Source organism: Terrapene carolina, unplaced genomic scaffold (genome assembly GCF_002925995.2).
Source record: "Terrapene carolina triunguis isolate 2854851 unplaced genomic scaffold, T_m_triunguis-2.0 Scaffold96, whole genome shotgun sequence".
Classification (NCBI taxonomy): Eukaryota; Metazoa; Chordata; order Testudines; family Emydidae; genus Terrapene; species Terrapene triunguis.
In genome coordinates, this window is record NW_020664447.1 from 34,907,639 (window position 1) to 34,921,015 (window position 13,377).

Genomic DNA, 13,377 nt, shown 5'->3' on the forward strand with positions numbered 1-13,377 from the left:
TCCGGGGAAATCCGGACATATGGTAGCCCTACCCCTCTGCACCCCAATCTGGTGGGTCTATGTGAGGCTAGGGCAATCTGCACAGAAATCCTATCTCACCACAGCACCTCCAGCAGCACCCACCTCTTGCTCTCTGGCAGCTGTGCTGCCAGGGATTCTACCCCACCCCACGGCCAGTTCCGATAAGGGTGACCAGGCGTCCCGATTTTATAAGGAGAGTCCTGATTTAGGTGCGTATTACCCCCTCCCACTTGCTATCTGGTCACCCTTGTTCTCACTACCACATGGAGAGGCGCAGATCTGCTCATGGATCTCAGCAGAGCTGCCATGGCCCATTATTATTGTACTGAGTCGGCTGTCTCATTACTGGGGCACCTTCTTCCCAGTCCTGCTGGGCTCAAAGGAAAGGATCTAGTCAGTGGAGGGCACTGTTACCCAGTTCAAAATCTAGCCAGTAGAGAGCTCCACCATCCTGAGGACAGGAAGAGGAAGGACACGCTGGAGGTTAGAGGCGGCGCTGGAGAGAGCCAGGGCTGTAAAAGAAGAGGGAGAGCAGGCAGAGGCAGTAGCCTGCAGGCTGAGACTGGAAGGCTGAGAGCCAGGCAGACACACCCAGTTGGCAGGGGACTAGGAGTAACTGCAGCAAGAATATGCAGGGCATCAGCCTACATGCAAGATAGTGGCTGGGATCCACCTCAACACTGAGACCCTACCCTTTATATCCCTGTACTGGATTGCCCCTAGGAGCTGGGTTAGTGTCTTGTTGTAACTGTGCCTTAGTAATCATGCCTTTTGGTGTCTGGCAGTCCTAGTAAAGGAATCCTCCCCTTACTCAAAAAGTATGAGTGTTTATGGGAACTATCAAGAGCCTGAACCTCTAGAGCAGAGTGCTTGGAGCACATGCAGCGCAGGCCACACCCATCTGCATTCAAGGTAAGTCTACAGTGCAGCTGGGAGCATGCTTCCCAGCATGGGTAGACACAGAGAGACTAGCTCTGCTAGCTGCGGGGAGCACAGGTGGTGGCTTGCACTAGCTGCCTGACTCAATGGGTACATACCTGGGCAGCTAGTCTGAGCTTCCACCCGTGCTACTCCGAGCTACACTGCTATTCTTAGCACACTAGCACCCTGCTGCAGTGTAGACATGCCGTTAGAGGCAGACTGGTGCCTCGCATCACTCAAACGCACTGCTATAGACCGGATCACTTACAATATTTAGAATGTCACAGTGCTCAGAATAGGTTCCAGCATATATGGGAACCCACAGTCCTTGCCCTAAACCAGGGATAGTCAATTCTTTTTTGTCAAGGTCCACATTTCCTGGTTAAGGTACAATCAAGGTCCAGACTCCAGAGAAAATAATAAGAATAAAAAAAAACAACCTAGTAACAATAATGATAACAATAAGTAAATAAAAAGATTTTGGGGTCTGTTCAAAAATGTCTGACCATCTGGATTTGGTCCGCAGTCCACCTATTGACTATCCCTGCCCTAAATGGACAAAGCCAAATGATTGACGGTAGACAAGGATGTAAAACAGGGGTGGTGATAGCTACAAGTCATATTGGTTACTTTTAAGTTAAACTAACACATTCTCCCTCCATCTTTCAATCCCCTCACCTTCCCTTTAGCCTCAGCAATCTACAACTTGAATACTTGCATTGGTTCACATTTCCTCCCCACCTTCAACTCCTCCCCTGCAGGTGAACAAGGATTCACTAAAAAGGTAAATCATTGAAATAAGCAGATGACTCAGTCAGCTACTTTCTTACAAAAGAGTGTGCTATGGAACTCCTATCCCTAACTTCCAAGTCAGTAGCATTTTGAACTCCGAACCCTCTAAAACTAGCAGCGTGAGTAAAAGTTAGGAACATGAGGTTTGTTGTGTCCTCAGTTTCTGCAGAGCACAAAAATTGACACTCTAGATGGGGAGTTAGGGTTTGAGTGTCCCTGCTGAGGCATCTCTATTCGTAAATATAAGAGGTGGGGAAGGGAGCAAATCAAACAGAGGGCCCTTATTGCTGGCATGGAAAGCCTGCTGAAGGACCCATCAAAAGAAAGCCTAAGCATAAAACCCCCAGTTTTATATAAAATTGTATATACCACTCCACCACCACCACCACACACCTGTGCAAACAGATTTTTTTGGTTCAGTGGCCGAACTGGATGATGGAAGGGAGAAAAGTTAGTTTCAGGCCAAATAAAATGTTTTGTTTTGAAAAGTATCAAAACATTTTGATTTTTTTTGCAACTTATTTCTGGGAGGGCTGGGGGTAGGGTGACCACACAGCAAATGTGAAAAATCAGGACAGGGGGTTGGGGGGTACCAGGAGCCTATATAAGAGAAAGACCCAAAAATCGGGACATCTGGTCACCCTAGCTCGGGAGTTGTTTTTGTTTTTACAAAAACAATTCAGCGAATTCAACCCAATTCCTTGCTGACAGGAAGGGGTGGAGAGAGAAGAGCAAAAGCACGGGATAATGGGCAGAGGCCATAAAACCTGAGCTTCGCTCTCAGTACACTGCAGATCAGGAACAGGCACAGACAAAGCTCCCACCATCACTGCCCATGCTGTCCTGCATGTATTTAGTATTGGGTGAGCAACATTAATGACACTTAAACCCACACAAAACCCCTCTCACCTGAAATGACTTCCAGAAGTAACATGAGTTTAAGACCATCCCTGAAATCTTCCTCTATGTTGTCAATCTGCGTGCCAGCCTTGCGGAGGTGAGAGTTACACCATGCTGTGAATGTCTAGAAACAGGAGGGAAGAGAAGAAAAGAAAAAAGAGTAGTTGGCAATCTTCCCAATGGCTATATTACAGTTCAAAAAGGAAATACGGAGAACCAAAGAATTGATGCTAGGATACAGGGGGTTAGCTTCAAGCCACAATTAGACTGAACAACACTTGATGCATTGACCCTGCACTAGAGCCAGTACCTGAATACGCAAAGGGCCTGCAAAGCCCTTCCACGTATGAGTACAATACTAATAAGAGTTTAGTAGAAACAACTACTCAATCCAGGGCTCCAGGATGTCACGTTCTCCTGAACGCCCCCTAATTTTGGGTGCTCAGCTTGAGACACCTGAAACTGATTTTCGGAAGTGTTAGGCATTCACAGCTCCCATTTACTTCTCTTGGCTCAGTCGCACAATATGTCAGAAAGGAAAATAATCCAGGTCTACCTATTCCAAGATGGGTGTTTGAACCAGAGGACCATTCTTTTACCCACCTTTTTCCTTCGTCAATAAAGCATTAGGAAGTACTACAGCCTGCACACTTATGGAGACTACATAGAGCAGAGCCTGTCAAAGTGTGAGAGCAATATCTTAAAAGGGATGATCTTGTGGCCTACCTCCTCTCTGCTTCATAGTAACACAAGCTACCGCACCTCACATTCATGGTCATTTAACATCCCTACGGCAGCTGCTTATGTGGAAGAATATATGCTTTCCAAATAATTGTAGTATTTGCTGCCTGTAATGTAATATAGTAGCTGGAAGACAGAAAAATCAAGCACCTGATGATAAGACACCAGAAAGCGTTCTGTGGTCTGCTGATTGTCCATGGACCATTGTTTGGGAGCCGGTGCAGACACCTCTAAGATACAGCCTCCGTTCTATAAACTAGCAATTCTATACAGCAGAAGGAAGGAATTTAGGCTCCCTGAGCAGATATATCCGAATTCCAGTTGTGCCTGGACACTAACACCTACATACTCTTGGGAAATGCCCTGGGTCTTAAATAATCCCAGGTGGTCAGAGCGTCGGATTTCTCAAGGGGATGAGCATAACCACAGAAAAGATTTAGTCAGCAGTTGTGGTGAAATTTGTCTCAGTCATCTGCAATCTGTGATCATGACTGTTTGGTCAGTCATGAGAAAGACCTAAATTAAGATTAGCATTTTGAACACATGGTAATATAGATTGCCTGGATATCTCTTCCTTATCAGCTGGTAGGTTGCTAAGGGGAAGCGTCATATATGTAAGGCCAGAAATGTGGTGTGCCTATTGTTCACTTAGAAATTAAAATAATAAATACCTCAAGTTCAAAGTGTGGCAGTGTGCTAACTAGCTGAATAAAAGGATCTTGGGTGGAGTAGCAGAGGAGAACTGAGAACCTGGATTACCTCACTCCCCACCCTTAAATAGGATTTGCATATGGCAGAAGTCCTTTGTTTCCTAGTTTGAACCTCCCACCCCCAGTTTCTCCTGGAAAAATACAGAATTCAAGATGGGTTCCAGTATCCGGTGACATGGTCACTTGCCTCTGTAGCCATTCTTCACAGGCTGACCTACACATTCACAGGAAGACTAAGCTCTTTTACAGTCCATTGGCTCTTGCTGATTGGCCATCAGCACTGGGGGCTTTTTCATTGTTGTACCTGAAGTGTTAGCGGGGGCGTCACCCAAAGTAACATAGTTGAAACATAGATATAGTCAATATTCCTAATTTCAGATACAGAAATGATACATGCATACAAATAGGACACTCGTATTCAGTAAATCATAACCTTTCCAACAATATCTCACATACGCCATCTTGCATAAAGTATCTCTCAGTTATGTCATATGAATATCATAAGCATATTTTCATAAAGAACATGGAATGACACGTCACACCTCTGCTCTGAGGTTACTGCCAGAGGGTTGGTCACTGACCAATGCGGAGGCAGTGTGTCTAAAATTCCTTAAGTGTAGGTGTCTTGGCATTTAGCCACCAATGCTAGGAGGCGGTGTGCCTCAGTTTCCCCTTCCACACAGCAGTCTAGATTGGTTATGCTTTCTCTACTGTGCCAAACTCTAAGCTTGTTTACAGGTACCAGCTGAGAAGCAGTATGCTCATATAACTTTGTTACTACTCCCAGTCTGTACCAAAGATTTTTCCAAAAATCATGCATGTTACACATTTTTAAAGTATTTACCACCAGTATCAAATTCTTTGTCTTAACCCACAGTGTGTGTAGTAAGAGACAAAGTTACCAGCAAATTCATGACAGAGAGGTGCTTCCAAGTATGATTATCATACTATGCCTTCTGTCTAAACAGATCAGTTTGTTCAGCATTTATGGTATTTCACATCCCCTCAGTAAAAGTTCTTACTTTGGGAATGTCTTTGGAGTTTTGGCAAGGAAAGGGTGTAAGGAGACCTTGTATGTAACTGGCCCTCCCCCTGTGGAGTTGCATTTCCTCTCCAGGGTTAAGCCCATGCAAAGAATCCATCCCCTCTCCTGAGAATCCTTTGTGCTGTTCACCTCCAACACTCAGGTTTGATGCTTAGCTGTGGGGAGGGGTTTACCTGCCCAGGAAGTGGCTGTCTCCGCCCCTTCATCAGGTGGATCATTAGCATGTTCACAGACACCAAAATGCTTGGAAGAAACCCCCCCTGCCTTAAAGAGACAGAGTTAGTTTTCACAAGTACAGTAGGAAAAACATTTTGCCAAAGTGGGGCCTGGAGTGGGGTACCCTTGGTCACCCCTCTCACTGTTCCCAAGAGGACAGTTGTATGGCTGCTCCTCTCCAGGAGGTCAGATACACAGTTCCCCCTTAAAACCTGAGCCACCGGTGAGGTGCCTGGGATTACAGATGCAGATCCAGCAAATTTCTCCTGGGCAAAACCCTTCCCTGTAATGAATGGGGAGACACTCCTGTACTCCCCCACTTAGGGTGACCAGATGTCCCGATTTTATAGGGACCGTCCCGATATTTGGGGCTTTTTCTTATATAGGCTCCTATTACCCCCCCCCACCCCGTCCCGATTTTTCACACTTGCTGTCTGGTCACCCTACCCCCACTTTCCTTCTTAACTTCTTTCTTTGGGCCCCCTGTCACAGCAGACACCCCTGCGCTCCCTGGAGGGCAATATGTCCCCTGTCCAGTTCTGGGCTCATGGCTACCAGCCATGACAGACCCTTCACTGTCAAGCCCTGTACCCTTCTCCGTCTTTGAATGGGGTTGGCCTCCAGTTACAGAGCCTCTGGAATCCTCATCCCCCCCGCAGCAGTTTCTTGGATCCCACCTTCCCCCTCTAAAGCTTCCTCCAGGACACATTTCCCTATGCATCCCAGAGCAGGATTTATCCCTTGCTTAACTGCAACCTCCTGGCAGCCAGCAACCTGGACAGTCTCCCTACCATAAGGCAAAACATTCCCCTCCCCTGAGGGAACAGCCACGGGACAGAAGCTGGTTCTAGTCACCCCCACCTCTTGGGGCAAATGGCTTTGCAGTCCTGGAGAGGAATTAAAGAGACTCTCTCCCATTTTCTCAGCAGTATCTGTAGCTTTGCTCCTTCCCACTGGGGCTTCAGCACAAGATTTCTCCTCGCTGCTGACAGACCCCTGTATAGCCCTAGCCACATTGAAAAAGTCATTACCCAAAAGAATTTGTGTTGGGTTATGAGAAACCGCAGTCATGGTTAACTCAGCTTGCAAATCCCCAGCTTCCATGTGCACTTTAGCCAAAGGCACACGGATTTTGTGACTCCCTACTAACAAAAGCTCTGCCATCTGTCCTGGCAGTATGTCTTTCTCCTGACCACAGAGATTTCTGCACCAGTATCTCTCCTTGCAGGGAATTCTGTGCCATTTACTCTGACAGCCTTCATGTGCTTACTGCCTGGCTGTAGAGTGGCAACCTTTACAAATCCTGTGTGATAAGTGGCAACTGCCTGAGGTGTCTCTGTGCTCTGGGTAGCAGCATTTCCCCGAGTTACCTGTTCCCACTCAGCATAAGGCATTTATTCCTCAGGTGCTCAGTGGAATTACAATGATAGCACCTTCTGGGCTCTTCTGCTTTCACAGGAGATTTGGGACAAGGACTGCAGGAGTGAACTTGGGGAGGTGAGTGTCCAGCCTCCCATCCACCCTCCTTCTTCCCAGGAGTAAAACAGGGACTTTGCTTCCCACCGAACTTTAACCCCTCTGCCTGTGATTTATTCCTACTAGGTGGTTGGGATTGCTCAAATTTATCAGCATAAGCAAGTTCATCGACTGTTTCCACCTTTTTATCCCATAAACACTGTTTTACATCATCACTAGACATATTCAGGAACTGTTCCTGAGCAACCAAATCACACATTCCTTCAAAGTTTGAAATATCTTTTCCCCTCACCCATTTATCCAGTAGATCTCTCATTTGGTTCACATAAACCACATTACTTAATCCAGCTCCTCTCAAGACTTCTAAATTTTACTCTAAAATTTCAGGTGTAATCAGAAACTGTTTTAAAACCAAATCCTTACATTTACCATAATTGGAAGCATCACCCATGGGCATCTTATTGAATATGTCCAGAGCTCTCCCAGTCAATTTTGCAACCAAAGTGGTCATCTTTTGATCCTCAGAAATTGCAAGGAGCATACACAATCTCTCAAAGGCGATGAAATATTCAGCAATGTCACCAGACTCACTATATGGTGGCCACAACCGCTCCTACTTGTGGATTTTTGGAGAGGTGGGGGTTCGGTCTCCTCCACTTCATTACAGCCAGTTCATGCTTCTGGGCTTCCCTTTCTCTCTCAGCCTCAAACTGTCTCAGTTCCATGGCTTGCTTCTGGGCTTCCCTTTCCCTGTCAGCCTTGAGCTGTCTCAGTTCCATGGCTTGCTTCTGGGCTTCCCTTTCTCTGTCAGCCTCAAGTTGGCTCAGTTCCAAGGCCCTCTGATGTGCAGACTTCTCCTCATCAATTTCCATCTGTTTTAATTCTGTCTGTCTCTGGGGTATTTTTTCCATTTTCCTCTACCTGCAACCTGTAGAGCTCCAACTTCCTCATAGCTTCACTTTCACTCATTTTCATACTTTTCTGTCCCTACTTCTCTTGCCCAAAATAAGCAAACAGAAAATAACAAACCAGTAACTACTTTGTCTGTTCTCTAGCCATCACACTTAAAACTACCACCAGTGTTTCAGGGCAATAAGCCGTGCACACTATCCTGCTCAACTATGCCACTGTGATGGGTTGGACCCCTTGGGAAGCCACCTGATGTGCTGAGATACCACTGAGTCTATCTATCTGTTCTGCCAGCATGGGCCCCCTTTAACCTGTCTTGCTGAGCCAGGTTCTTAAAAACCTCCTCTAAACACACACAGAGGCAGGGCCACATCCAGCTGCAGATCAGCTCTGGGAAGACTCAGTTTAAGGGACTTGCTCCAGCACTCAGGTGTCCACCTCCCTTGGAGTACAGATCCACAGATATATTATGAAATTCGCCCCCTCCCTCAATGCGGAGAGAGGCGTGCACACTTCTTCCCCCTCCCTCCCTCTCCCGCAGTTAGAAATCACATAAACTGGGTTATATTGTAAACCAGAAATAAATTTATTAACTATAACAGGTGTATTTTAAGTAGTTAAGGATTTAGCAGACAGAACAAGGCAGATTACTAGGAAAATAAAACAGAGCACGCAAACTAAGCTTAAGACACTAAAGAAACTGGTTACATGCAAGTTCTCACCCTAAATGTGGTTCTAATAATCTTCTTCAGAGGCCAGACGCACTTCCAGCCTGGGTCCAGTTCTTTCCCCCAGTTCAGTCTTCGTTGTTTCCAGCAGTCATCTTGGGTGAGGTAGCAGGAGAGAACTGATGACCTGGATTAACTCACTCCCCACCCTTAAATAGGATTTGCATAAGGCGGGAGTCCTTTGTTTCCTAGTTGCGCCCCCAGCTTCTCGTGGAAAAGTACAGAATTCAAGATGGGTTCCAGTATCTGGTGACATGGCCACATGCCTCTGTAGGGCTCCTGTATCCATTCTTCACAGGCTGACCCACACGTTCACAGGAAGACTAAGCTCTTTTACAGTCCATTGGCTCTTGCTGATGGGCCATCACCACTGTCGGGCTTTTTCATTGTTGTACCTGAAGTATTAGCAGGGGGCATGTAGCGGGGTGGTCACCCCGCTCCTACCCGGAGGGGTTAAAAACAGCCCTGGAGAGGGCTGTAGCTGGGGAAAGGCTGATTGGGGAAGCAGCCTCAGCTGGGGTCACGCCCGAATTAGGGCCCAGCTGGCCCTTATAAGAGGGCAGAGAGCCAGGAGCAGAGAGTCTCTCTCTCTGTCTCTAGAGGGAGAAGGGCCTGGCTGCTGGGAAGCTGAACCAAGTACCTAAAGTGGAGCAGGGCTGGGGAAAAGCCAGACAAGCTGGGGAGCTCCGGCCTGGAAAACCCCCAAGCTGCAGGCCTTGTTAAGGGCCAAAAAGGTACTGGGGTTGCAACGAGGCAGCCCAAGAATAGGCAGAGGCAGCAGGTCCAAACCCCCCTTGCCAATGATGACTGGCAATTATACTGCAGTCTGCCCCAGTGAGCGGGGGATAGATGGTGACTGGCAGTAGCCAAAGACTGAGGTGAGGTGGGGATAGGGGGTTGGTGGTTCCGCGGGGAGGGGAGACCCAGAGAGACCACAGGGTACTGCAGGGGGCAGAACACGGGCAGAAGGGGCACCGGGGTCCGGGAGGGACACGGGGGCCAGCAGCAAGGCGAGACACCAGCCTGCAGAGGGCGTTCCTGGGTCAAAGGGCTAATTCCCAGGACGACCGACAGGAGGCGCCGCAGGGGTGAGTCATCGCATCATTACAGGGCATCACCCAAAGTAACATAGTTGAAATATAGATACATAATCAACATTCCTAATTTCAGATACAGAAATGATACATGCATACAAATAGAACAATCATATTCAGTAAATCATAACCTTTCCAATGATATCTCATGAGCCATCTTGCATAAAGTATATCTCGGTTAGGTCATATTCATATCATAAGCATATTTTCATAAAGAATATGGAATGACACATCACATGGACAATAACTGCATCTCTGAGGTTGGAAGGCACCTGAGCCCACTTCAATGCTATTGCAAGCCTTTCTTGAGAATGAACCATACCCAAGAACCCCAGTTCTGACACGCCTAGGTCTCTCCTATAATCATACTCACCAATATCACAAACCCTCTGACACCAATTTACTCTGCAAAGCCTGGAAATTCAGTCAGAAAACAGCTGACAGCTCAGCTCCTCCTGGTTGAGCTCCATGCTCATTTAATACAGAAAGTAGTGACAATTCCCAAGGGTACTGGGATGTCCATAACAGTTTCCCAGCACACCCTTCAGGTCCTACAAAAGTTCACAGGTTGCCATGCAGCCCCACAGTGCACTGATGTAGCAACAGTTGGGAGCCCTGTAGGTGGATGCACTGTTTGCCATGTGGTTGTAGCTGGGTTGGTCCCAGGATATGAGAAAGACAAGGTGGATGAGGTAATATCTTTTATTGGACCAACTTCTGTTGATGAGAGAGAGATGCTTTCGAGCTACACAGACTTGAGGTCTAAAGAAGAATTTGGTGTAGCTCGAAAGCTTGTCTCTCTCACCAAATGAAGTTTGTTCAATAAACAATATTACCCCACCCACCTTGTCTGAGGATGCGCTGGACCATTTTATAAAGGGCAGGCTGATGAATAATAAATGCAGTCTCACTGAACTCTCTCACAAACAGCAGCCATCTTGATGTGACTCACAGGAAGCATCCTCGCAAACTGTGGGGTGCACTTTATTGAAAACATTCAGTACATAGAAAGCAGCTTTACAATTACATTAGCTACATATGCTGTGCAGGGTAAAGCACCCTGTACTCTTGAAGTAGAGGGTTAGAAAGATGTGTGATGGGCAGATGAGAGGCCCAGGGGCAAGAGAATGTGGTAAGATGGTGGGGTCCTGGAAATTTTACTGTCCTGTAGGGCTAGATATCTTAGCAACCTTGGCTCAAGCCATTTTTACTGACTTCGCTGCATAGAGAATCTCTCATGCACCCCCCTCCAATTTTTTTGGTTAAGAAAACAGCTCCTCCTTCCCCCCCCCACACAGCTAACTGTAGCCATCAGCAGCTGGCAGCCGTTACAGCAGCTGTACTTCCTGTCAGGAGGAAAAAAGCTTTTGAAAGAGGAAAAGGCTGTTGAAAGCAGCCAACCTCATTTCCCGTGCAAGCCCAGCCCTGGGACCAGCCAGACCAAAACAAAAAAACAAACAAAAAAAAAAACCACCTGTGTTTTCTGAGGTGGCGTGAGGCAGCTGGCAATTCTGCACGACATTAATAATTCTTGGAGTATGGAACCTGAGATGTCTTGGAATCCCCATTTAGTTATTCACTGGCTAAAATTACTCCTCTAAAGCGACAGATGTGTATTTCCTAGACGTCTACAAAGGCAAGAGCCAGGACATTGTTTCACTCCACTTTGGGACAAGGAGTTGGAGGTAAAGGGAAACAAGAAATACATTGTTAATCTCAAAGGATTAAAAGAAAAATCTTGCTAAACTGGATATAGTAGTGGCACAAAAAGGTACTGCCAGTTGGGCTTCCTCCACACAAATCCATGACAGTGCCCCTGTATTATTTACACAGCATTATACATATGTATGGATGGCACTTGACCAAAAATATCCTAAACACAGCCATGCTCCTCGACCCAAAGACCTTAACCTATGTTATAAGCTTAATTTCAGCCTTGAAGACCACAACTCTTCAATTCCCTCCTCAAGGCCCACTTCTGTGATACCTACGAGTTATGAGCCAACTAAGGGTGGCTAGGTTGAAGGGTAGTCGGCAATAGCCGATGTGTGTTCATTAGAATCCCTAGGTGATTCAGAACCATTATGTTGTGCACTAGCTAGCCCATATAAATGTGTGATTTTATCATCATTACGCTCAGCCTCCCTCCACCCCTTTTCATTTCTATGGTTTGTTACCCCCTCTTTTTGCACCTTACTTGTAAGGCCTTTGGGACAGGGATTGTCTCCTCCCACATGTGCTATGTGCTGTTTAAACACTAGGGTCCCCATCTCGACTGAGGCCTTTGAATGCTATTGCAATGTAACTAGTCCGATAAGAAGATAAATTACAAAACAATAAAAAAGTAAAGACTATTAACACTCCTACTGTTCTGGATCTGCTGTTCTTCTTTGGAGAGCAAATATTGTCCTCACTACAAAACTGGAGCAGAGTAAGTGTCCACCAGCTAATCCATTTCACTTGTGAAGTAAACAGACTATGAATTCAGGTCTTCCTCTTGGTAGCAGACAGTCATTTACTCTATTCATTTTCTTAGTAAGTTTCTTTGGAACCCAACTAACCATATCCCACCTAATTAGATATACATTGCTTTGGTATAGACTTAATTGTTACTCACATGCTGCAGAAGTAGAAGCATGTTCTCCTGAGAGGCAAGGGATAAACCAGCCTACAGCAGCTATATGCTGGAAGTAGAATAGACGTGGGCAGACTCCTGTCAGGATTTCCATAGAGGCTAAAATGAAACTCTGAGTCATGTCATGAGGATAATGCAACAGCCTGTGTTTGACTGCCAAGGAAGGTACAATCTATGGCTCCAGGTGACTAGATTGAGAAGTTTATGGAGATGGGTGTGTTGCTTCCGCACATTCTTCCTAACAAAAGATATGGCAACAGAGTACTTGGAAGGAGTAGACCCATTACCAACCATTGATAAGGGAAGAGCATCTGTCCCTCACTAAACCCAGGAAGACTCAATTTTGTGACCTACTAATGGAGCCCTCACCTGCTTTTACAGAGCAAGTCAATGGTAATAGTGACTGCTGCTGCAGGCAGTCGTGTCCAGAGCCCCAACAACTCCAAGGCCTTCAGACATTGCACATCCAATTATCTAGGGTACTTCTTCCTCAACTCTCCTCCCAGGTGTGTTGTCTCTCAACTAGTTTTGTAGCGAGGATTACAGGATTACCTTAAATAGGTAAGCACAGTCCACATGGACTACTCTCTTTGCTGAGAGAGGAAGAGGCATTTCAAGAAACAGTGAGATCACTTCAGAAAAATATTAAATATAAAAATCTGAAACAAAATGCAATGCAAGCCTCTACTCAGTCACTTTATGTTGTGTCCCTTCCTTCTACCCTTTGACTCTGGGTTGTCTGGTTAGACTGTAAATTCCTTGGGGCAAGGACCTCACCAAACACCCCCTTTTGGGAGCTATACAGTCCCCCTGCTTCTCCAGCTAGGAAGACCCAAGCTAACCAGATTCCACTGTACCAACTCTTGTTAGCGCCAGCCAGAAGCACAAGAAAAGCATGTGGCTACTTGAGGCCCCCAATTTACTATGAGCACCGTTAACAAGTCATAGTTCCTGGCCTGATCCTCCTCATGGCAACTGGCTGTCCTGCCATTACTGTAGCACCAACTTGGCGCATGTGCACGCACACACACACCAGACTTCCACCCCAATCCTCCACCAAAGTCAGTCAGTCCGGCCTTTGCTCATCTCATCGTCCTTTCCCAATCTCACACTTCTTTGTATCAACAGCTCTAATGAGCCGGGCCGGCTCTAACTTTTTTGCTGCCCCAAGCAAAAAAAAAAAAAAAAG

General features: G+C 46.4%; 1 protein-coding gene across 1 annotated transcript in view; it reads right to left on the minus strand.

The window, feature by feature from the left end:
- Window positions 1–13,377, minus strand: part of LOC115271199 (alpha-actinin-1-like) — an 87,988-nt gene that overhangs the window by 23,045 nt on the left and 51,566 nt on the right. Inside the window, exon 2 of the mRNA XM_029911407.1 lies at window positions 2,644–2,758. Coding sequence (XP_029767267.1) covers window positions 2,644–2,758 — 115 coding nt within the window. The remainder of the gene's footprint in view (window positions 1–2,643; window positions 2,759–13,377) is intronic.